The 26,046-nt window shown below is 37.2% G+C and overlaps 2 protein-coding genes across 2 annotated transcripts in view; one reads left to right on the top strand and one right to left on the bottom strand.

Annotated features, from left to right (window-relative positions):
- Window positions 1-4,334, top strand: part of LOC138692640 (zinc finger protein 492-like) — a 47,007-nt gene extending 42,673 nt beyond the window's left edge. Inside the window, exon 5 of the mRNA XM_069815712.1 lies at window positions 649-4,334. Coding sequence (XP_069671813.1) covers window positions 649-1,555 — 907 coding nt within the window. The 3' untranslated portion in view covers window positions 1,556-4,334. The remainder of the gene's footprint in view (window positions 1-648) is intronic.
- Window positions 4,335-8,049: 3,715 nt separating this feature from the next.
- On the bottom strand, window positions 8,050-24,430 carry LOC138692642 (zinc finger protein 678-like). The gene is made up of 5 exons (XM_069815726.1): window positions 24,334-24,430; window positions 19,171-19,271; window positions 17,999-18,139; window positions 17,457-17,539; window positions 8,050-12,337 (listed from the first exon to the last, which is right to left on the bottom strand). The coding sequence occupies exons 2-5, from the start codon at window positions 19,264-19,266 to the stop codon at window positions 11,410-11,412; spliced, it is 1,248 nt and encodes a 415-aa protein (XP_069671827.1). The 5' UTR covers window positions 19,267-19,271; window positions 24,334-24,430; the 3' UTR covers window positions 8,050-11,409.
- Window positions 24,431-26,046: the final 1,616 nt, after the last annotated feature.

Raw genomic sequence — 26,046 nt, 5'->3', positions numbered from 1 at the left:
TATTAAGAAGAACGACAATGTACTCCTAATTCCAACTAATGTTCACAAAACACTATGTACAAAACAGAACTGTCAGTTCTCAGTTAACAGTTCGTTCGTCTTGGCTAGTTCTTCTAGTTCACTCACTCAAGTTCATGGCACTTCGAAATCAAAAGTTACAGTTACACTTTACTTCACTTCGAACCCAAGACTTCCGGATACTCCGCACTCGCCTGGACGCTGCCACTGTTGCGGACCTGCTCAAGTTCACTGCACATCGAACACAGGTTCACTTTGCTTGAAGACTAGCTAGCTCTCTCACAGTTGACAACCTAACTGACTCACTTACTCGAACTCAGGTCCACCTCGCTCGCTGCCGAAGGGTGGCCCGCTCTCTCAGTACTGATTCAACTGACTGACTGACTGACTTCATTTATTAAATCACTCGTTCTCGATTGTTCTGCGTTGCGAAACTTCCAGAGGGATACGTTTCTAGAAGATCTCCCATGCTCCCTCTGTTCCGCGTCACCCCGCAACTTCCCTTGCCAAAGATGCGTGCGCAACTTCCCCGAAGCAACCACGTCTTCCAACAAGGCGCCACAATATAATTGATATATTTTGATATCTTCACGAATAGTGAGGACTAATAGATATTTATATTCATTTCAGCGTTGCGGATAAAGTTGAGAAGAGTGTGTCACAAAAATCCGTCGGCATTTATTTCGAAGAAGACAAATTGACACAGTGTGGTAACAAGAGACCAGACTTTTCAAACATTAGCGACGTAAGCAGAAATTCTATGGAATGTAGTAAATGCAACGAGAAGTTTGTAACACCGGAATCAATGAAACGTCATTTTCATGGACACACAATAAGAAAGGCATTTGAGTGCGATGTATGTGGAAAGTGTTTCTTACGATTATCAAAATTAAAGCAACATATACGCAGTCACAGAGACGAAAGGCCTTTCAAATGCGAGGCGTGTGAGAAGTGTTTCTTACAAGTAGGACACTTAATAGAACATGCACGCATTCACAGACGGGCAAGGTCATTCAAATGCGAGCATTGTGGAAAGTGTTTTTCAACTTCAGGACATTTAAAAAAACATGTACGCATACACACAGGTGAAAAGCCATTCAAATGCGAGGTATGTGGAAAGTGTTTCTCACGATTGGAGTATTTAAAGCGACATATACGCATACACACAGGTGAAAAACCGTGCAAATGCAAGGTATGTGGAAAGTGTTTCTCAGAAACAGGAAATTTAAGCAGACATACCATCATGCACACACGCGAAAGGCCATTGAAATGCGATGTCTGTGGAAAAAGTTTTCCACGATTGGGCCCTTTGAAACGACATGTACGCATTCACACAGGCGAAAGGCCATTCAAATGCGACCAGTGCGGAAAGTGTTTCCCAGAATCATGGGAATTAAACAGACATGCACATATGCACACACGCAAAAGGCCATTCAAATGCGAAGTTTGTGGAAAGTGTTTCTCTCTATTGGAACATTTGAAGCGACATATACGCATTCATACAAACGAAAGGCCATTTAAATCCGACGTGTGTTGAAAGTGTTTCTCCGTTTCGACATCTTTGTACAGACATGCTCGCATACACATAGGCGGAAGGCCATTCAAATGTGAGGTCTATGTAGAATGTTTATCTCAGCATCCACATTTTTAAGCGGACATTTATGAATTTCAACAGGCTTAAGGCTTTCTAATTCGGTATCTGTGGAATCTTTTTCTCAAATTGTCAACTTAAGATTCACACTTGTCTACATTCATCTGAGAGACCATTTTGATATGGTTTATATGCAAGGAATTGTACGCAATCTGGAAATGTACAATATCATACGTTCCATATCTTTCACCATATTGTCTTTCAAATGCGAGTTGTGGTTATTATGTTTCACGTATGAGGTAATAAAAAAGGTATATATGTTTACAGTTGTCTATAAATTTCTGCGTAAATATTTGTATTTTTAATAAAGAAATACAGTGACGGTTTATAGATTCCGGACTACTTGATCGTAGCTTATAATTGGGGAAGTTTGTATGTAATATTTGATTATGAATATGTAATATATTCAGAAATGCTAAAACTGTAATAAGGAGGCAATTTCTAACAGATTTGTAACTAGTGCCTAATTTTTTTATTGGGTTATTTTACGAGGCTGTATCAACATCTAGGTTATTTAGCGTCTGAATGATATGAAGGTGATAATGCCGGTGAAATGAATCCGGGGTGCAGCACCGAAAGTTACCCAGCATTTGCTCATATTGGGTTGAGGGAAAACCCCGGAAAAAACCTCAACTAGGTAACTTGCCCCGACTGGGATTCGAACCTGGGCCACCTGGTTTCGCAGCCAGACCCGCTGACCGTTACTCCACAGGTGTGGACTAACTAGTGCCTAATGATGTTTTATTATGAGGGGCATTCAGAAAGTAAGTTTCCCTATTTTTTTTAAAAGAACACACACTTTCAGGAAAACATTTATTGGCAACAGGTACAGCAATGTTTCAGCTATTTTTAAACATAACCACCATCAGAATTGAGACACTTGTCGTATCGTGGAATCGAATTTTGTATCCCTCTGTCGTAGAACTCTGCCGCCTGTGAATGGAACCAGCGTGTGACAGACGTCTTGAGCTCTTCGTCGTTGCCAAAACGCTCACCGGAGGACAGGAATTTCTTGAGGAGCAAAAAAAACGTGAAAATCGCTGGGAGCAAGATCAGGACTGTAGGGTGGTTGATCAAACAACTCCCAGCCAAATTCCGTATGTGGACGAGGATTGTCGTGGAGGAGCACAACACCTGCAGTAAGCATTCCACGCCTCTTGTTTTGAATTTACGCCGCAATTTTCGCAGTGTTTCACAGTAACGGTCAGCGTTCACTGTTTCACCTCTTGGAAGGAAGTCAATGAGGATAATGCCCTTCCTGTCCCAGAACACTGTGCACATCACTTTCCGTACCGACAGCGTCTGTTTGAATTTCGTCCTGACCGGCGATCCACTATGCCGCCAATGCACTGACTGCTGCTTGGTTTCAGGGGTGAAGTGCGAAATCCAAGTCTCATTGCCCATGACGATTCTGCCTAGGAACTCGTCGCCGTCATCGTGATACCGTTGCAGAAATGTCAGTGCTGCACCTAAACGTTGCATTTTGTGTTCAGGTGTCAGGTTCTTCGGCACCCACCTGATACACATTTTTTTGAACAGCAGATGCTTAGTGACAATCTCATGCAACAAGGATCGCGATATCTGCGGAAAATGGCTGCTCAGCTCCGTAATCGTGAAGCGACGGTTCTCCATGATGCACTGTCGCACCAGCTCAACACGATCATCATTGATGAGTGACGGTCCCCCACTGCGCTCTTCATCATGGACACTTTGACGACCTTCGGAAAACTGCCTACACCAGCGACGCACCATCTGCTTACTCATGATGTTCGGCCCATAGACCTGACAGAGCTGCCAATGAATTTCATTTGAGTCAATGCTTTGTGCATTAAAGAACTTTATCACCGACCGAACCTCGCAGGCGGCGGAAGAAGGAATAAAACTTCCATTTCGGACCACTGCTGCCACGCTACTGGCACCAGGCGGGACCTGTCCGTCTGGCATATGATTGATACGTCATAGATCTGCTACGCATGCGCAATTGACACGGCTAATTACGTTCAGTTTTAAGGGGAAAAATCGGGAAAATTACTTTCTGAATGCGTCTCGTATAACATACTGCATTTATTTTATAAAGTAAAGTTTGCAAGCAAATTGCTTTATTACTTTGATTCCTCTAATAGCACTACAAATTTAATGTTAATTTTGTGTTATTATTATTATTATTATTATTATTATTATTATTATTACTATTATTATGTTACAAAATGTTAGAATACACGTAGGCTATGTTCAACTTTTATCTTTAATACTATTAGCATTATGATTCCAACACAAAAAATCAGTAATGTCGTTCTGCATCATTATTTGTTTTTCATTTCATGTAGATAATATAAAAGATAATCAATTGTGAAGTCGTTTGAGTACTCATGACAAATTTTTTGGTTGAACTTCCTGATTTATTATGATCACCTATATTGCATGTCTCACAGCATACATTTTTATTTTCAGTAGGGTAAAGCACTTACAATGGCACAGCATACTATATGCTAATTTTGGGAAACCAGTGATATTGTAATTTCTAGTGTGATTACAATCCTGGAGAACATTTCAGTTACAAAAAATCTTATGAAAAACAAATGAAATTTGTTTTGAAAATGGATGAGTATATATATAGAAATTTAAGCTTCTAAAATGATTTTTTTTTATTCCGCTACATTTGGGTACACTGGTATCTCGTTGCACATCGGCATCGTTATTGCCATTTGGGGGGGGGGGGGGAATGTTTAAATTTACATTATTCAATAACACAATAGGGACTAAGGTTTATGTTTGGAATTAGCGACTATTTTTGAGTCAATTCGTATGTTTAGAGGAAAATCGGGATTCTTTTTTCAGATATCAAACTCTAAAGCAATACTTATTTCCAAATTAATGTTATTAACATTCGCTCGTCTGTTAAAATGGGCAGAACTAAATGAATTCATTTGCGTACAATAAGCGGTATGTAGTCTTTTTTAGGTTTTCATACTTCCCCTTTAATACCTTCCAATCTCTTACCTGTACTACAGTTCCACTAATTTCATTGAACTTTCTGCTAGCTCTTGCCAGGCTTTTTCTTTGTCTTTTAAAGATACACTATCGGTTTTCTTACATTCTGATATATCTTTCTTTGTACTAACTAAAGAGAGCAGTAAATCAATTTTCTACTTACTCTACTTCTTTCCCCTGAATTCTCCATGTCTAAACACAGGACCTTACAGTGTACGTCAATTAGCTGATGATAATCTCTGGGTTTAGATCACTGGAAAACTGGACAGAGCAAATGTTGACACCCTAACCCTTTTCTTTAACTTTATCCCTTTTATTACCAAACAAAAGTGAAACAATAATTGTGCCAATTCACCACAGAAAAGGCTGATTTTATTACATTATTTATAAATATTCATTTTTATTGAGCATGTATTTAACAATTATTTCAACATCCTACCTTAAAATACTTTCTCTTGCTCCCTTGCTCTGGGTATTTGCCCATTCTAGCCAATTATAAACTGCGGCCTGTGAATATTACATAACTAGATTAGGTCACAAACTACAACATTAAAAATTGAAGCCATTTCCCTTAGAATAATCAAGTTCCTGGGTACATTAGGTAGGCGTAATTTAGTGGCTTACCGAACACGTTAAAAAGCTGGAAGTTGTCTTCTTGAAATTAATGAAGATCATGTTTTCGGAGGGAAAGGAATAATCTAAAGGAAATTAATTTTGATATTAAAGTGGATCCACATATGCCACAAAATAATGCTTATTAACACAAGACACGAGTTATTGTACGATCTTGCCTATCAGAAAAAAGTGGAATCGACAATGCTTTCCAATAAATTCAAGAAAACAGCTGATTAAATGATACACAACACTTCACATGGGTATAAATGATTTATTTATTTGTGAACCTAGTAGAGGCATTGCGTTGATTTGATTATACAGTAGCATTAATTCACTGTAAACAGCTGACATGTTGAAAACGTTTATGACTTGCCATCAGTAATCTTGGCTCTGATTGTTGTTCAGTGTAGTCAACACATGAGAAGCCATGAGCTTCTAGTGCCAACATTAGTTTAAACGGGTGGGCTGCCAGAAATTTATGGAGAAAATGGAAGCATGTTTAAACTGAGTAGTAAAGTTGAACGGATTTAATTTATCCCAAGTTTAACTAACTTTGGAGAAATCGATGCAATATAACTGCCGCCATTTGTTATGTTGAGCCTGAGGTATTGTGAAATGTGCCTGCTAAAACGGTTTAAGTACATGGTACTGTCAGTGGCGGCTCGTGATAAAATATTGTGTGTGTTCACAATTTTGTGGTTCCAAAATCGAAGAGAATTTGAAATCGTACGTTTAGTCTAATATGAAATGTCATGATTCCAATGTTTCACTATCGAAAAAAACCGTATATAAATTCTAAACAACATATAATAATAATAATAATAATAATAATAATAATAATAATAATGAAACTCAGTCTTTTTATTTCCAATTTTTCTAGGTAAGCCAGTTTACCCAGTTCTTTACTGTTCAAAATTACTTGAACAGAGTTCATTGTTTACGTTTGTTAAAAATGAATACATACCACAGTCTCGTTATTTACAAACGCGTGTGTTCAGTAATATACTTTGATTCACAACACACTGATACACTATAGCCTATGCCAGTACTTAATCCCACTCGCATAGATTACTATAAATACAGGCCAGTAAATATTCTTAAATATTATACACTGCCATACAGATATTTAAATTCATACCACCACCACAGTCAGCCAGCACGTGTTTGAAAGCTAAACTATGCTATTATGCGGACACTGAAGCAGGACCTCCAATATTAGGTCCTGACTTAAGTATAGTAATTCACAAACTACACTCTTGTAGCAGCACTGCACACACACATCCACGTAAGTAAACGTTCCTACAGTCAGATGCTGACATCTATAGGCTATTAAATTTCCTTCTCGAGATATAGCACGTGAACGATAGGCATCGATGGACCTGACATCTGTAGGATAGATACTCATCATGTTCACTTAACGCTTTGTGCTCTTGACGAGTCATAAGCGGCCAGCTAAAGACAATTTTCTCCCGCGCATGCGTGAAATTCCTGTAACCATCTAGAAAAGAGCACGGCTTGTAGGTGAACGGATGTTGCCAAGATTACATAAGAAGTTTATGCAAGATGCGGGAAGTTTAAAATACTCGATTCTGATACAGTATCAAATAGTAAAACTAGTCGTGCATTAATGGAAACAAGGTGTTCACGTGATCTTGTGCTCATATTGACGCACCGCCACTGGGTACTGTTAGTGCTCTAAATAGTCGGCACTTCGGAAAGCGGTCGGCTGCTATATGCGCCGTAGCATTTCTGGCATGTGACGTCACAAGCTTGTACAGCAAAATCAATCGGAATCAGTTCTGTAACAAGTACTTCCCAAGTTCGTTTGTTCACGTGTGAGTTTTTAAAACATTGAATAAGTAAAACTAGCATTTACTCTGTGTGTGTAAGATAAATAAATGCAAGATAAAAAAAAGTATTGCACAGGCAGGTGCTGAAAATAGTGTTTAAGGTGTATAATTATTTTTAAAATATTGACGAGCACAATGCTGCCGGCCATCTTGATGCTGGCTGCAACGTTGCCAACGTGCAAGAAATGACTGCAGAAGCATGTGGTTTGGATTGAGAACCGTGGAAAGAATATTGTTAGTGAAGGAAAGAGGGTTTGTTTGGTGTCATGCTTACAGTAATCAACGGCTAAGGCAGTGGCGGCTCGTGTCTGAAAATGAGAGTGTGCTACAATATGGGAAATTTACTTTCAAAAAGACGTTAAAATTTGGTTGATCTCACTAGTGGAAAAGTATGAAGTTCATGCTGAAGAATCTGTCAATCAGTGTTCCCAACACATAAATTGTATTCCTGTCAGTCTAACACCTGGAAATCCGCCAGAATCCGTTAAAATTAAAAAGATATAAGACCCACTTAATATATCTATATGAAAATGAAAACAAATATTAACGCCACTTTCTTACCAATCTTGATTAAAATAATAATAATTCATCCACATCATCTGCCTCTAGTTCTGCAGTTGATGTGCTGGGTTGGTCTGCGTTCCCTAAAAAATTTAACAATTAAAAATAACAACAGTTAAAAAAGTCAAAAGGCGATGTAAATCGTAATTTCCGCCAAAAAAATCCGTTACCCCTCAAATCTATTCTTTTCCCATCCGCTACATTGAAATTATGTCAGTTTTGACAGAACTGACGAAATTTCTGTCCAGTTGGAAACACTGCTGCCAGTTACTTCGGAGTTCAACCCCTCCATATCGGCAACCAGCAATCAAAAATTTTAAATTCGAATAGCATTCCGGTGCATGCAAGCCATTTGTCGGAAGGTTGAAGAAGTAGAATAGGAGTAAATTGTATTAAATATGGTACATATAAATAAGCTAATATTGAATGTTATAAACAATACGTTTCGGTTTTACAGGAAAGTTTAATAATTAGCATAAGAATAAAATAGTCGACCCTACATTCTGTGATCAAGACTTGTAAAATAGACACAAACTCACAAATAATACACGACTGCTTCCCAGAGATGTCGTGACGTCCGCGTTCTTTGTAGACTGCAAACCATCTATACAAACAGTCGCCAATGCGAACGGGTCATTTCAATTCTCTGCGTTCGCTTGTAGCTCACACTGTTTGCGCTCGTATAATGGGAAACCATAGATTACGTCATACAACAAGCGAATGTAAGCTCTCTGCGCATGTGCAAGGTTCGCTACATGTCACTGCAGTTCACTGCGATAAGGAAGTCAGCACACATTACCGACTGGGACTTGGAGACGACGCACAAGCTATAGACAATAGCAGTTCCCGATTCTATGTGCATTGGAACGCGTAACACGAATGAAAGAAAATATAAATAAGATTAAGCTAGGGACAAAAAATTATCTGTGTGCTGCAGCACTGCAGCACATTTGAGCGGCCGCCACTGGGCTAAGGTCATTATTGTCTTTTCAGAATTTAAATTCTCTCCTGTTCTATATGCATCGCACGTGCGCGACTCTAGCTTTATCTATGGTGTGGTAGCTCCTCTACTTGTCTGTGTCTTGCGCATGCGCAGTCTCACTTCATTGGACTTTGAAAAGTTTCTTCGGAACACTAGGTGCATTTTCTCCCATTTCATAAATTGAAGGCTCCAATTGATTACTGTGGATTTTATGTTATTATCATCCAGCCGAATATATTAAGAAGAAAGTTTGAAATTCCAGTTAGATAATAATTATAATCCTTTTGAGAACACTTTTTTATGCATATAAATTTCCAAGAGAAAAAATAATCCTGCGCTCTAGCGTTGTTCAAGTTAGAAAACGAAAATCATATGACTTTCACAACAACAGCTTTTGACTGCATCACAGGCCACTACTTAGTAGATTCCTGAATTATTTACCATTTGTAAATATTAACAATATACATTATTAATTGTATCTCTCCGAGCCCTCTCCCACCAGAGATTTATAATTTCCTCGCCAGAACATATTTTCTGAAAGAAACACAGCTTTCAATACTATAATTTTAACTCGGAATTACGACATAAAATTCACAAAACTTTAAATGTTCAGAAAAATTATCCCAAATGACTGCAGCCGCTGAACATGTACTAAATGATCAAAAGACATCTTCACTTCGTCCACCAAGAAACATTTCCTTAAGCTGAAACCGGTCAAAAAAGCTTAGGCCTACAATCATCAATGAAGCATCTATTGTACGCACTAAACTTCTTATAGATATTTCATCCATTCTCACATTATGAAATAGACATTGCTGAATATCTATAGCTCAAAGCTAAAACAAAGTAACATGTTACTACATATTAATGAAGGAAAATATATTCCGGCACCGGGAATCGAACCCAGGACTCTCAGCTTGGCGCGCTGAGTGCTCTCATCATCTGAGCTATGCCGAGATACGATCCACAGTTCGGCTGAATTCTTCTCCTCTATATTTCCGGTGCCAGGACGAATCTTTCTCAAGTAGAGTTTTCATTTGCAAACAATTCAGTCTAGTTGAGTAACCATGTGGTTTTCCTATAGTATCCTGAGAGTTCCACCTCTTCCAGTAAAATCGTTTCCATTATTGAGTGTAATGGTGGTATCTGAAATCCTGATAAGTGTGAGCAGGAGACGAACGCAGTAGTCATCCGTTTAGCAAATAGGTCTAATGTGACCCAAGTGACGGTCGCATATACATATAAATGTATGTAACAGAATTTATTATAAGACTATGTAAGAATTTTATGAGCAAAATCAATGGAAATGTAACCTAATACAACAGTCGGTAGAAAGAGTGTAGGTGCATTGTTACTGTTTTAATGCCATAATTATGTATGGTGTAAACATTTATTTTCTTTCGGATTAATGGCGACTACACTAACATCATGAACTTTGCAATTTATCATTGGCGAGGAAACACTTTCACAAACTTTAGATTCACGAAGAAAGGCATACATACTGTGAGATTGAGTTACACTATGCCTTAGCAAGGCTGAGTACTGGGAGAATCCATTCGTCAAGGCCAAATACTGCATGTGCAGGTAGGCTTTTGTAGTCAGTTTAAGGGACCCTTCCTCAGAAAGTTGCGGTGCGTTTGTGAGTTACTACAAGCGTTCGTATTGTGTGAACTGTGTGCTAATAGTTCATTTAAAAGAAAATATCAGATAAGAAACAGCTACACTCACACCTACACACAATATATAAAAATATTACCTATTTAAACCTATTGATTTTCCATTTCAAAATTTGTTTTTAGACTTTAATGTACTTAACGTAAGACAAATTTATATATTAATAATATTTATACATAAAAATCGAAATAATTTTGAATTGTATTCTCATAGTTATGAAACAAAAGGTATGAATTTTTTAAGATTGTTTGAACCAAAATGCAAAACTGTTACAGTATTTAATCATAATAGTAATTTAGGCCCAAGAATATGTAACAAATTTATATTTAAATATCCTAATCTTGTCAATTGTAATAGTTCTAGTATTAAATTAAAAAAGTTATGTATGGATTTTATAAAAATTGAAAAATTGTACATTTTAAATTTATATACTATAATTGCATAGTAGACATAAGACAAATTGTATTGTATAATTATTAATTTCAATTCAGGAATCAGCCCCTGAGCACGAGTTCTACTCTTTCAGGGGAGAGCTAAAGTTTTTCTGTATATATTATATTTTATGTTACAATTATTAGTAAAATAATAAATAAATAAATATGCGCAGCGAACGTAACTCCGGTTGAGAATGCTGTAATCAACAGCCGCCATCAACCGACCCATAACTAAAATCCTCACTGTATTTGTGGATTAAAGCCCTAATTATCCAGCACAAATTTATACTTTACATTAAACCTTATCTAGATGTAAACAGATATGCCTTTTTAGATTGTCCTTATACGTGAAACAATCTGCTAATAACAAATTTGAAAAACATTTCTCCTCTATGAAGGAACTTATGTTTCTTCAAATGTCCCGATCACGGAAGACTCCACAGAATGACCTTTCAAATGGTGAGTCGCCTCCGAGTAGGCGAACGTGATTTTAGACATGTCCCACTTCTGAAAAGCAGCTTCCACATAATTCACATTTAAATTCATTTAGCATGTGTGAATGTTAGCATAGTTTAAAACTTCCGATTCTGGGAAAAAAAAAAACACACACACACCACGCATTACAATAGCCTTTCACGAGTTTGAATTCAAACTGACAAGAGAACACTTTCCACACGCGTCGCATTTGAATGGCCTTTCGCCTGTTTGAATACGATCATCTCTCTTTAAAAGTGTCGATTCAGAGAAAGACTGTCCACAAAACTCGCATTTGAATGGCCTTTCGCTTGTGTGAATACGAGCATGTCTGTTTAGAACTGACGAATATGTGAAAGACTTGTCGCACACGTTGCATTTAAATGGCTTTTTGCTTTTATGAATATGAACGTGTTCCTCTAAGTTCTCCAGACGTTTGAAACGCTTACCACAAAACACGCATTTGAATGGTCTTGCGTCTGTGTGAACACGAGCATGTCTCGTTAATTCTGACGCTCGTGGAAAAACCTTTCCACATAACTCGCATTTGAATGGCCATTTGCCTGTGTGAACGTGAACATGTCTATTTAGTTCTGATCTTTGTGAGAAACACTTTCCACACACGTCGCATTTGAATGGTCTTTCCCCTGTGTGAACACGTAGATGCTTCTTTAAATTTCCCAATTCTGAGCAACACATACCACACACCTCACACTTGAATGGCCTTTCGCCTTTGTGAATGCGAGTATGCCTGTTCAAATCCCAGGTTCCTCTGAAAAACTTCCCACACACATCGCAATTAAATGGCGTCCTTCCTTCGTGTCGGGCTGAATGCCTATTTCTATAGCTCAGTTTAAAGAAACCTTTTCCACAGACATCGCATTTGAATGGTCTTTTTACCGTGTTTCTATTAAGAGGAAGTTTCAGAGATTGTGGTGTATCAAAACCATGGTTGATAGAATTATGGCTTATGTCCATAATGTTTGACCCGTCTGATTTATGGCTACCACATTTTGTTAATTTGTCTTCTACACGATCAATACCAGTGTTCTCTTGTGACACATTCTTCTCAACATTATCCACAATGCTGAAATCAATAAAAGAAATTGTCTCCACTATAATCAATGTGAAGAGATGAAGATACAATATGGGTCGAAAGTCGCTTTCCCCAATATTCGTTCTTTGGTTTCATACTTGTACATATATACAGATGTCATAAATTGAATAAACGATTTACTGGTCTAAAAGTGGTGGGTTCACAACCATTTTCTTGCGTCAAATGTATTTCCGATATCATATCTTGTTACTGATGTTCTATTTTATTGTGTTGTGTTGCGTATGTATGTAATAATTTAATGTAAGGAAGTGTTTGGGGAAAGGGACTTTTGACGCACTGTGCATATTCAGCATTACATGTATATACAGGATGTTTCCGAGGTCGTGTTACAAACTTTCAGGGATGATGGCGAAGGGCACATGTATCAATTTGAGATAAGGAACCATGGTCCGAAAATGACGGAGTCGAAAGTTATAAGCAAACATAGTTGTGTGGAAATGGAATTGTAATTTGGCACCATGTGCCCTCCTTCCCTTAACTTTTGGAACAGTTGTGGAAAAATAATACGGGCTGGATGTCTCCTACGTGGGTACTTGTCCCAATATAATCTATCTTTTTTACTGTTCCTATTGGCTCATCCATATTCGAAAATCAGGTCTGCTTATTCCGCTCTCGTGCACTCCTCCATTTCACTAGGACTGATCGACTAGACACTGCAACTTGTACAGTCGATCAGTCCTAGTGAAATGGAGAAGTACAGGAGAGCGGAATAAGCAGACCTGATTTTCGAATACGGATGAGCCAATGGGAACAGTAGACAAGCTCACAGATTGTATCAGGTCAGGTACCCACGTAGGAAACATCCGGCCCATACCATTTTCCCACAACTGTTCCAGAAGTTAAGAGAAGGAGGGCACGTGGTGCCAAATTAAAATTCCATTTCCACACAACTATTTTTGCTTATAACTTTCGATTCAGTCATTTCCGGACCATTGTCCTTTATCTCAAATTGATACATGTGCCCTTCGCCATCATCCCTGAAAGTTTGTTACACCACCTCGCAAACACCCTTTGCGCACACACACACGCACACGCTCACGCACGCACGCACGCACACACACACACACACATAGCGTATTTATTGGAATATAGTGTGCACTTTTTCAGCTGAATTTAATCTCCAAAATAGTGGCGCAAATTAAAGTCAATGGCTCGCAAGATTCGTACGCAAACTTGAAAATTCTTATTATTGTTCTGCGTTCGCTTCGGCTCTGTTCCAGTTACCTCGTTGCTCGTCGTTCCCCAATGTTCCTCACTTTGGTCGGTTCCATATTTTTTGTAGGCATTGCTGTTAATAGCAGTAAAAACTCCAAAGTAGTTGTACTTATCGGGAGATGGAAGACAAAAATGAAGGGTATCGAATGAAGCAATCTTCAAGCAAAGGGCTATATTTTATGCTGAAAATCATGAAAATAAGCATGTTGCAAAAGAACTTGGTGTAGCAGAAAGAAACATTCGCTAATGGCGCCAACACAGAATGGCAATATTTGCTTCAGAAGTGACGAGGAACAATTTCACCAATCCATAAACAGGAAAGTGTCCTGAGGTAGAGGTTTTGAAATTCATACAGGAAAGGAGAAATAGGCTTCTTGTCATTAATCACACAATTAGAAGTACCGGTAAAGCTAATGAGGTCACTACGACCCATTGTATATGACGGCAAGTGTAGATAGGTAGGTAGATGTGTAAAGTAAAATTAAATTTCGCATCACATGCAGCTGCGCCCTACATTCGCCAGTACAGATTATTTTATAATTCAAGGCTTTAAAAATTCAGGTGCGCATTAGATTCGAGTAAATATGATGTATGTCTATTCGTACATATCTACTTAAAACTGCGGAATCTGCGAAAAAAACTTTCCAGTCTCTCCACAAATAAATTGCCCTTTACATGCCATGGTGCTTTAAGTGTCCCAGTTGTCTGAAAAACTTTCCATATAGATCATACATCACATTTGAATGGAAACACAGTTCTACACCTGCCAATAATAACACAGGCAAATAAATATTTTGTTGGTGTCTTGGTTTTTGGACTTGTAGTTGGGGATGTTTGGGGCGCTGATACAGATAATGGCATTGGATAGACTGTACCAGGTCTAGTTTCCTAGGTATTGTTGAATTTATATAACAACTGTATAATACAATATAATATTATAATTCTGATTTTTCTTATTGGACAAGAGTAAGCTCTGTGCCAGCACCGGGTTTCCCTTCTCCCTTTATCTTCACCATCATCATTCATTTCATACACTATACCTACATGAAAACCCATACACATACAGTCACATTACAACACGTAAAGAACAGTGCGGCTCGTTGAAGTGGTGTGCAACTAGAAAATTGATCCCAGGCCTGCCAACTAGCCACAATATGCGTAAACAGAATCACGTAAAGTGAAGTGGGTAGGCAATGCATACATACATACTGTACATTCATACATACATACATACATACATACATACATACATACATACATGACTTGTTACTTTCTTCATAACTACTCCTAGATGGTTATCAGGGTTTTGTAGATTACATAAATTTCGATTTCAGCTTTATAGACAGTTGAGCATCGGAGTTTGCTCTTGTATTTCCAAATTTTCTGTATTTGCGAACATACAACTTAGTAAATAATGTGAGTGTTTATGTGCTTCCAGCTGTAATTGTACATCCGGAATATTGGGTCCTGAAATGTACGTTCTTAATTATGTCATACTTAGGATCGTAGAGGAGGTCTGTATAATTATATTCTATCTCATGTCGTTTCCTAATTGCGGGGAAAAATTGCAAAGAATAGCTACTTCATAACGGTTGTGCTTGAACCATTGCGTCGTACTTTACTATATTTGTGGGGAGTACAAACTTGAAGCAAGTAGGAAGCCTACTGACGAGTTTATGAATACAGCACATCTACAGCACGTCAAGCTTGGAGATCAAAGTAAGCCATGGGCTCCTCACATTGCACGCAGCATTTACGCCAGTGGACAAATGGAAAGAAACGAACCTATGGATATTTTGTATTTTTAAAATCATGGGCATCAATCGACATAACCGTAATAATAAAGTTGTTGTTGTTTTCTAATGCCAGGCATTTGACAATGAAGTCATTTGACCTCTTACACTCCAATATTTTTCAAAGATATTATCATGACCAGCCACTGAAGCACAGATTCTGAGATGTTCCGAATCCATTTCTTGGTTTGAGTTGCACAATGGACAGTTAGGGGACTGATATATTCCAATTCTATGCAGGTGTTTGGCCTAACAATCATGGCCTGTTGCAATCTAAATGCAGCTACAGACGATTTTCGTGGTAAATCGGGAATTAACTGTGGATTTTGATGCAGAGAGTTCCATTTTTTCCCTTGGGATTGTGTTATTAAATTTTGTTTGTTGAAGTCTAAGTATGTAGATTTAATAAATCTTTTCACAGAGTAATACGTAGATTTAGTAACAGGTCTGTAAGTAGCAGTGCTGCCCTCCTTTGCTAAAACATCCGCATTCTCATTTTCCAGGATTCCACAATGGGATGGTATCCATTGGAATACAATTCTTTTATTGGGTGATATTAATTGAGAGAGCATTTTAGTTATTTCTGCTGTTTGAGATGAAGGTGTGTGTTTAGAAACTATTGATAGAATAGCTGCTATGGAGTCTGACAATATAACTGCATTCCTAAATTCATTGATGTGGCATAGAAGATTCCTGAGACTTTTCCTTATTGCAATGATTTCACCATCAAAACTTGTTGTTCCATATCCAAGAGATCTATAAAGTGAGAAGAGACAGCACATAACACCTGCACCGGCACCTTGTTCTCTGGAGATCAAGGATCCATCGGTATATAAATGAAGCCAGTTTTGTGGAGGGTACCTAATATTAATTGTCTCTAAAGACAATTGTTTCAGTATTTCAGTGTTTACTTCTGATTTCAGTATTTCTTCTGTTAAATTTACAAATACTAAATAATAAAGTGGTCACATATTGATGTACCTTCAGCTATGAGACATGTGCGAACTCGGATCTGGTACCTATTCCACCCTTCCATGAGTTACCACAGCTCTTGATAGATTAAACTTGTATGTCAGATACAGCACAAGGTTAAGAAAGTGAGAACAGTGAGTGATTTTCAAACGTCACATTGCGAATGCTTTGACCAGGACCAGTTGACTGATCGTGACGGACCCATTTCACTATACTTTATTAATATATCAAAACACGTCTCAAAGTTTTCCGGACATTATCACTTCACTAAACAAGAATAAATAGATAATAAATTTAAAAAATTACTGCTTACTCTCACAGGAAAAATAAAATAAAAGAATACCCTAGAATTTGAACATGCAATGAAAATATTAAATGACTGTTAAAAATAAATTTCACACACTTTGGGCTGAATAAAAATAATCAATCTTGCTAACAATCTAAAGCAGTTTTAGGAAATAGATCTTGTAACTAGAAAACAGTTCTCAAAGGTGATTGGAATTTCACACTGTTCTCTGTTTTCATTCAGATTAAGACAAAGTCCCCTCCTAATAAAAACAGCTATGTAAGATAAATTGCCTCCCTTTCATAATATGAAAATCTGCAAGGGAACACGACCGAATAATGTAGCCCAGCATGAGAAGAAAGACGAAGAACTCCAGCTACCTGCTGCTGCAAAAGTAACAGAACCTGTAAGTACTGAAGTACAGACCCCAAAACTGGCCACAACTTTCGCAACACTCCAATTGCGCATTACGAAAAGCAGCCAACTAGCACAATGCACAAGGATTGCAGCCACAGGAGAAATTTTGCCCATCGAAATATTGACGTCATCATACCCTAAACGGGATCATGGGTCTCGGAGAACAGCAGAAAAATAAAGCAGCAGACATAGTAGGAGTTGTAGTGTGTTACTTGTCATGGTAATGATAATCTTAATGAATCTTATGTCACTTCAGTAAAAAGACATATTGTGGTGTTAATAAGAATAAATACAGAAATATAGTAGATAAAAAACAGTATCATACTTTATAAAATTTATTTCCTACGTCGTCATTAAATGAAGTTCTGAAAGAATGGAAGAAGCAAAACCAGCACAGTACACTCACCTCTCAGTCAACACTTCATCCTCTTCTGAAGATATTTCCACTTTCTGTTCCTGCAGAACTCTGTCCACATCGAACAAATCTTCCTGGAAAAGTGAGTAATAATGAACAGAACATTAACTGACCATGTGGGTCATTGATTTTCTATGTCAGGCACGTTAGTATTATAATCTCATACATCCAATATAACTTTTAGGTAAAGTTGTAATATCTATTACATAAAACTCAATTGGTACCTCGAAACCACATTGACTTACCTCTTTCATACATCCTTCCCTAAATTCAGAATATTTGCTTGTTTTGTAACACATGGGAGTCAAGTTGCAACATTGAAAATGTGTGCATGTCATGCATAAAAGGGCCTGCAAAATATGTGAATTTGCGAGAATATTTCAAGTAAATAAGTAGTAAAAGATTATATATTAATATATTTCCCTGTTGAAAGTTTTATTACCTCAAAATGCAGATTCTCTACCAGAAATACAATTGCGAAGTATTATTTTATTTCAAATCTAAACTAAAAACCAATTTCTGATCGTACTTACATCAACTTCAGAATTCACCATAGAAAAGCTACTGTGCACTGGTGTGGTGTCTTCAACCTTTATCTCTGATTTGATATCGTAGCTGTGGTCCACGAATTCTGTTTTCACGCCCGTCAATTCCAAATGCGATAAATTCCCTTCCTACAGAAGAAAAAGACATAGCGAATAATTTTATTACCTATTTTAAAGACGACTTCATGAGTAACAGCAGCCAATCTAGTTCTGCATGGCAATCATTGGCTAATGTGAATCATAATGCGCACATCAGCAACAGAAGCAGATCTCAAATCAATGTAGATTTAAGCTTCTCCCATAGATCATATATGTAACAGATAACTCATCGCTATGTTAAAATTGTCAGAACTTTGAAAAGAACAACCGCCAGGATCGCCACCCGTCTGCCGTAAACGAACACAAATTGGCAGTACAGTCGCTAATGCAATTCAAAATGGGAATTATGACGTGACTCTTTATGTAACAACTAGATGGGAGCATAGTAAACCTGACAAAAGTTGCTAACCTCAAAGTCTTTAAGGCCGACGTATCTGGGTATATATGATCTAGGCTTCTCCACATATTTAAATAAAGTGAATGCTTTACTTGGCAACAAGTGGTAGCATGTACTCCATAAATACTGAGAAAATGTTATTGTTGCAGGACATCAGGAAGCATCTGGCCTGAATACAATTATATCTTGAAAATGTATAATTGATGGGAATCAGATAGCTCTTGGCCTGAATACAATTATGTCTTAGAAATGATAAATCAAAACAAAATGCTATGGGGTACAGAGCAAAATTTCTCTCACATGATAACCTAAGTTGATCTAAGTATCATACGGAGGTACCAAACAGAAACGCGGTTGAGCTGTTGAATACAGTTTTGGGACAGATTGGATTAATAACAGTGGCTTTGAATTATTCGATCATGACGCAGGGTGAACAGCAGTCACACAGACTAGCTGAACTTCGTGTGAAAGTTTCTTTCCATGAGAGAAGTAGAACCAATGCACACTTCTTAATGCCAGACCAATTAAAGACGCCTAAATGGCAACACACAGCAACAGCACAGGACTCTAATTAATTCTACTGAATATAAAGTGTGAAATGTATGCTTTTCTTCACTGTTCGCGAACACACAAAGAAAATACACAGTAAGAATTATCTGTTTACCTCTGATGAAGCCTTATTCTCTTCCATTCTGTGTGTGTTATCATATGCTACTAAGTCCGAAGGATCATCCTCAGGTTCCATCTTGGTCAAATCCATCACAACTGAAAAAAGAGTTTAATATGTGATTGCCAATGAATACGGCAACTGAACTGCTAAGAAACATTTACTACAAGTTACAACGATCAAATTCGAATCGTACTTCGTCATACACATTTTCACACAAGAGCTGTTCTACGAAGTTATTCATATAAATCGTAGATGTCAGCTAAACTGGGATGTGTAGAACTGATGATTTCTGAAAGAGAGCAAGAGATTGTACGAGCCAGGCTGCAAATGCTGCATCCATACTAAAATCTTTTCTGATTAATGCAATGATAAAGATGGGCAAAGCAGCACTGACATTTCACTATGAAGGATTGGAAAAATGTACCTTCTAAACATTGTGCATATTATAATAACACATTTCTAATTTCCATCTAATTATAAATACTGTTAAATTTCAAAGTTTGTTTCACTTAGACTGTATTTTTGTATCTTCCTCAGGTATGCTTTTCGTAGGAGTCAATATTCAAGTGCATGATTGATAAAAAAGTTTTCTACATTAAAAAGAAACAAGAGAAATTGGATCCTGAATGCATGGTGACAATCAAACATTGGTCATAGTGTGGTCAGAAAAAGGTGCAGATCGCCTGCAGATTGTTCAGGGGACAATAGGACAGTAGCAGTATGTCACTGTGTTTTGAGACACGACTAATTCCACAATTACACTGCACAACAAAATTTAACTTTTTTTTTCTGTTACAGAAACGAAAACACTGGAATTCAATGTATTTTTTCATGCTGAATATGAACATGGGAATAAAATTATCAGATGTGATCTAGTTTTCTTGTAATTTGAGAAAGAAACCAATGGAAAAGAATTGTATTTTTCTAAACATATTCAGCTGGACTTATCTCAATTACTATTACAGACGTCTCCTTTTAGCTTGTCTGCTATACTGGACTTCGGGAGAATCCCTCACCACCGACCAGCAATAATCAGCTAACATGGATGTACTCCATTTACACTGGTATCGTCTTTGGAATGTTGAAATTGTCTGGTGAAAGCACTCTCCATGTTCATCAGAAATTTCACCACAATTTTCAGGGAAAAAGTCCAAACAAGAGTGGAGAAAGTGCATCTTCAATGACATATTGCACCCCATTTGATGATAAGCCAGCAACATACTATTATCCACTATTTCCCTATAGTTTGACGCACGACGGTTCCTAGGAAATTTGTGGCGACCGTTCTGAAACATTCCCAAGCAGCATGTTCTTTTCTTGTCAGAAGTCTATCAAAATGTTGATCTGAATATAGGTCTCTGACTTGGGGTCCTATGAAAATTTCTTCCTTAATTTTAGCTGTACTTATTCTTGGAAATTTTGAGTGCAAATATCTGAATGCTGATCTATCACGATCCAACGCTTTTACCAAATTTTTAATTAGTCCCAGTTTGATATGTAACGGAGGGAGCAAAATTTTTCTAGATTCAATCAATGGTTGCTGCTTTATGTTCTTCGCTCCTGGTTCCAAAGTTTGTCGAAGAGGCCAGTCTTTCTTTTTGTAGTGCAAAGTCTTAGCTGGGCTGTCCCATTTACATAGGAAATAGCAATATATTGTAAACCTTTGTTGTGAGTCAGGGAGAATCGCAACCATCTTTAAGTCACCACATATTTACCACTTAAACCTGTCATAATTTATCTCATTTAAAATATCTCTCATATTTTGATATGTCTCTTTCATATGGACTGCGTAGCCAATTGGAACTGGAGGCAAAATGTTTTCATTGTGCAAAAATACAGCTTTAAGGCTCAGCATGGAAGCTCTAAAAATAGCCCCCATTGTTTTGGTGTGTTATATATTTATGACTTATCACTTTTCAGAATTAAAAATGAGTCTGCTGGTAAAAGAAACGCATATATGGTTAAGCACAGCACTACAAAAATGTTATGAATTTACTTCAAAAGAAAGATGATATCTGGTCTCCACTTAGCAACGTTTTATATCTAACTAAATCGACCTGGTTGGCAAGTTGGTATAGCGCTGGCCTTCTATGCCCACGGTTGCGGGTTCGATCCCGGGCCAAGTCGATGGCGTTTAGGTGTGCTTAAATGCGACAGGCTCATGTCAGTAGATTTACTGGCAAGTAAAAGAACTCCTGCGGGACAAAATTCCGGCACATCCGGCGACGCTAATATAACCTCTGCAGTTGCGAGCGTCGTTAAATAAAACATAATATTTTAATAATATCTAACTAAACCAATAATCTTTTACAAGCAAACATAACCCCTTAGGATCATAAATCTGTCTCCATATCTCCAGTGTAAGGGGTATGCTATAACCTTGACCGAGAAACCGCTGACGCTCTTTTTGAAATGAGTAATCCTAAACATATGCTATACATTGAAAACTAGACCACTGCGTCCATTTTTACTGTCATATTCGTCATTAACGGTACAAAATTAGTCAGAATTCGCTTATCTTGTTTCTGTAACTTTTTGGCTTTTGTCCAGTGTTATTAAAATATTGGTTTCGAAATGCAGAGGAATGTACATTTATGCATGATGGGGCACCTTGTCACGCTGATCAAAGAGTGAATACCTGTCACGAAATGAGCCTCCTTTGCTTGGCCCCGAAATTCTCTGGATTTAAACCTAATCGGTGAAAAGGGAAAGGGATACACGGGTTATTACAACCAAAGCACAACTAATTGAACGCCTACTTCAAGCTTGTAATTATGATATCACAGTCTACTATATACAGTCGCGAAGCTTGAGGTGTTTTTTTTTAAATCTCGTGATAAAGCGCTCCAAGCGGTTAGCAACTAGAAACAATGGTCGACTTTGGACTGTGTCGTATTTCTATCGAGTGATAGCTCGTTGCGTATTTCACATTGATGCTTGTGAAATGTTCGTTATTGGTTGTAATGAAAATGTTAATGGCTAAAATACAATAATTGGAATAATAATATGGGACAAGGAGGAGACATTTGTAGTGCTATAAATTGTAGCAACAGTAAGAGAAAGAGGCCAGAATTATCCTTTGTCCGATTTCCGAAAGATTCAGAAAGGTTCCTGGGTTTCCACAGGAATGCTGTGCAGAAACAAAAAACTCTTAATTTTGAAGTTCTTTGTGACTGTTAGAATACATTATATCCTTAAATTTCACAATGAAATGTTTCAGTCTAACCGAAAGGACATTAGTTACCGCTTAAAGTTCTGTCACTTAGGCTGCTAAATTTCCAGAGAAATAAAGGTTAGGTCTACTTTTTTTTTTTTCAGAGAATATACTTTTAATTGTAGCTATTAATTTTGTTATTGTTTTTATGTGTTATTTTACTAAAGACGTAGAAAAATTAAGTTTGCTTTAATGAAATTTATTGATCACGTTTTATTTTCAATTCTGGTGGGATTATTATTGCTTAGGCCTATTTTTTTCAAAGGATATGTTTTCAATTATAGCTGTTAATTTTGTTGTTATTTTTATTTGTTGCTTTACTAGAGACGTAGAAAAAGTCTGTTACAATAAAATTTATTGAACACATTTTATATCCAATTCTGGTGTGATTATTATTGCTTAACCTCATCCAACTTTAACTACATAAGCCTACACTACAAGTGCCGGTACACGTAAGTTACTCCATTAATTCATATTTCCATTATTATTGTTGTAAAGGGAAATGCAAATTAATATTTATTGGTTTCATAGTTAATTATCGCTATAATCTTGAATGAGTGAAGCGATTATAATAAATTTCAGTTCGTTTTGCACAAACAAAAATAATATTAACCTATTTCTTGCAGGTATCTTCGAGTTTATGGTGGAATTTAATATAGGCCTACTTCATTAAAATAATAAATTAACTTTATGCATTTAATATTTCAATAATGGAAAGAAGGTGTTAATTTTTCCAAAAGAACACAACGAAAGTGTAACATATTTTGTCGTCTACTAGGAGAGAGATCTGCGATGATGAGGAGACAGTAGCGATCCTAGTGGTGGGCAACTACCCATGTTTGCATTTTTAATACATATTGAGCTTCGCGACTGTATATAGTAGACTGTGAATATATCATGCAAAATTGACGATTTTATTTCAGTAAAAACAAAGAAGGCTCATAAAGTATTATGTACTTCGTATGGGCTTATATAGAGTAGGCCCTATTTTGCAATTTTGTAATCTGAAAAAACGAATATTGTTCAAAATGTATTCTGAAAATGAAGTCAAGATAACACAGTTCTAGTTTTAAATATACCATTTCAGTAAATGTAGAATTGAAATGAAGTATCAGACAAACTGCAGGTGATTCAATTAACGTGGCCAAATATTGTACTTCATTAAGTAGGATACTTAAATATTACCAGTTTATGACTGTTTGGAAAACCAGATAAATCGCAATATAGCGAACCCCAGTAGGGGAAGTTATCCTCATCCACATGAAATGTGCATTCGACACAACACTCGCCTATCACGTACAGTGTCTGATGAGCTAGTACTGTTCTCCAACCAGAAGATCAACCGTGAAAGGAATGTGCTTACTATTGCCTCATCTATTGGAACGAAGTAGATAAATAATATTACCGTTATAACGCCAGTTTAAAAGCCATGGGCTCTCTCCTGCATATGTTATTTTCTGTAAGAAGAGATTAAAAGACCAGGAGATTAATGTGATCTAATTTTGTAACTAGGGTAGTATCAATATGTCTGTATCAATGTTATGGTTTGTGCTGTGAGAGCTAGCCAATAGAGATAAGAGTATCCACGTGTGTGACCTTATGACATCAACATTCATTCACAGCATTACCCTCCTTCGTCTCATCCGGCAGAGACTTTCTCGTGGTTGGAGCACAGTAGGGGAAAAGTGGAAGGGGTCATGGGCGGAGCTTCTACGTTCGCTATATTGCGATTTGCCCTCGAAATAACACAAAAATAGTAAATACGTTTAAATGTCGTTTTAATATTGTAGTTCAAGCTAAGACTTCTTACGAGACCAGTAACAATAAACTATCGATACCAATGGTAATATAATACATATACCGTTGTCTATCCAGAATGATAATATATTCAAGACTAAAGGCAATATTTTCATACAATATATACACTTTCATCTTTAATTTACCTTAGATGTAAGAAATTGCAATTTATATTTGCAACAATGTAACACATCCACCAAACGGACCTCCTTCCACGCTATCATCCAAATGATCCAAAACTTTATTGCCAATGCTAAGCACAAGGATCAAACGGGCCGTGAAAGACGTTGGTGCACCCGGATCGTAAGCAACGACCCGGATGGTACCCTGTAATGTACATAGGAGCCCTGCTTCAAATACAAGTTATGAATTGAACATTATTTAAGTCACACTCCAGCCACTAAATTTTTCGTTAGGGTACTTGCCATTTTCACGTCTACACACTTTGGTGCTCGTATAGGCTAGTTCGCAATAAGGAGGAGTGGCTCAGTCCGTAAGAGTTAAAATCAATTGTTCATGAAACTATACATAAAATTCAGCAAGTTGCAGCTGCAAGCGTTACTGGCCTCGTGACAAGTCAAACGACTACTACTGGTGCCAAAGACTTTAAAACTTCCTTATATTACTGTTTGAAAGCACTCGGCGTTGTCCTGGTTTTATTTCTTGCATTTATTTTTAATTAAACTGGTCGTTAGATTTTTCGGATATTTCGGAACACTACTACAGACAACCTAAACAAATTGTAGCTGGCTACGGACTAGAAGGTCCTGGGTTCGATCCCGAGTGGTGACGGGATTTTTCTTGTTGCCAAACTTTCAGAACAGCCCTCAAGGTTCACTCAGCCTCCTATAAAATTGAGTACCGGGTCTTTCCTGGGGGCAAAAGGTGGTCGGAGCGTGGTGCCGACCTCACCACCTCATTCTAGTGCTGAGGTCATGGAAAGCATGGGGCTCTACCTCCATGCCCCCCAAGTGCCTTCATGGTATGTGACGGGGATACCTTTACCTTCTACTATAGACATGAATATTTACATAGCGTCACTTACATGAATGAAGTGCCTTACAATCAACTTTTATTAATATTAATATTATGATGATGATTATTATTATTATTATTATTATTACTATTATTTTATTTTTATTATTATTATTATTATTATTATTATTATTATTATTATATGCACACATTTTTTTATTATATTCTTATTCTGTTGTACATAGTTAAGGCCATCAGATCATATCTTCCATACCACCAGAAAGAAGAATTTAAATTTCTCTGAATGGTACCATGAAACTTTTGATACAAACTGTATGTGAGCACATACATGAATTTTCCACCTTTTTAAGGAATTAGAAGAACCTGTTGCGATTTGTAATATTTATTCATGTTTTCATACTTAAAAATCTCGCAAAACTAAATTTTCACAAATTCTTACATTTGCGTCGAAAATCGAAACTTATGGTAGATACTGGTGTAGACACACATCTTTAACACTTTCTGAAAGAATTACCACAATCGGTTGTAATTTATAGATTTTATTAGCGTTTATACAAATCACAATTTTCTCTCCCAAAACAAGCACTTTTCCCATTTGGAACTCATACACTAACAAGCTTATGTTTCTCTGCAAGGGGCCATGAAATTTTTGATAGATGTGTGTGCACACACATGAATTCAACATATTTTTAAGCAATTAGAAGAATCTGTTGGGATTTGTAATTTTTATTCATGTTTTCATACTTGAACATCTCGCAAAACTAAATTTTCACAAATACCTTCCTTTGCGTCGAAAATCGAAACCTATGTTAGATACGGGTGTAGACGAACGTCTATAACACTTTCTGAAAGAATTAGCACAA

The sequence above is a fragment of the Periplaneta americana genome, chromosome 17, assembly GCF_040183065.1.
Source record: "Periplaneta americana isolate PAMFEO1 chromosome 17, P.americana_PAMFEO1_priV1, whole genome shotgun sequence".
In the NCBI taxonomy this organism is placed as follows: Eukaryota; Metazoa; Arthropoda; class Insecta; order Blattodea; family Blattidae; genus Periplaneta; species Periplaneta americana.
The sequence above is the reverse complement of the archived record's forward strand: the minus strand, read 5'-3'. Positions and strand labels throughout refer to the sequence as shown.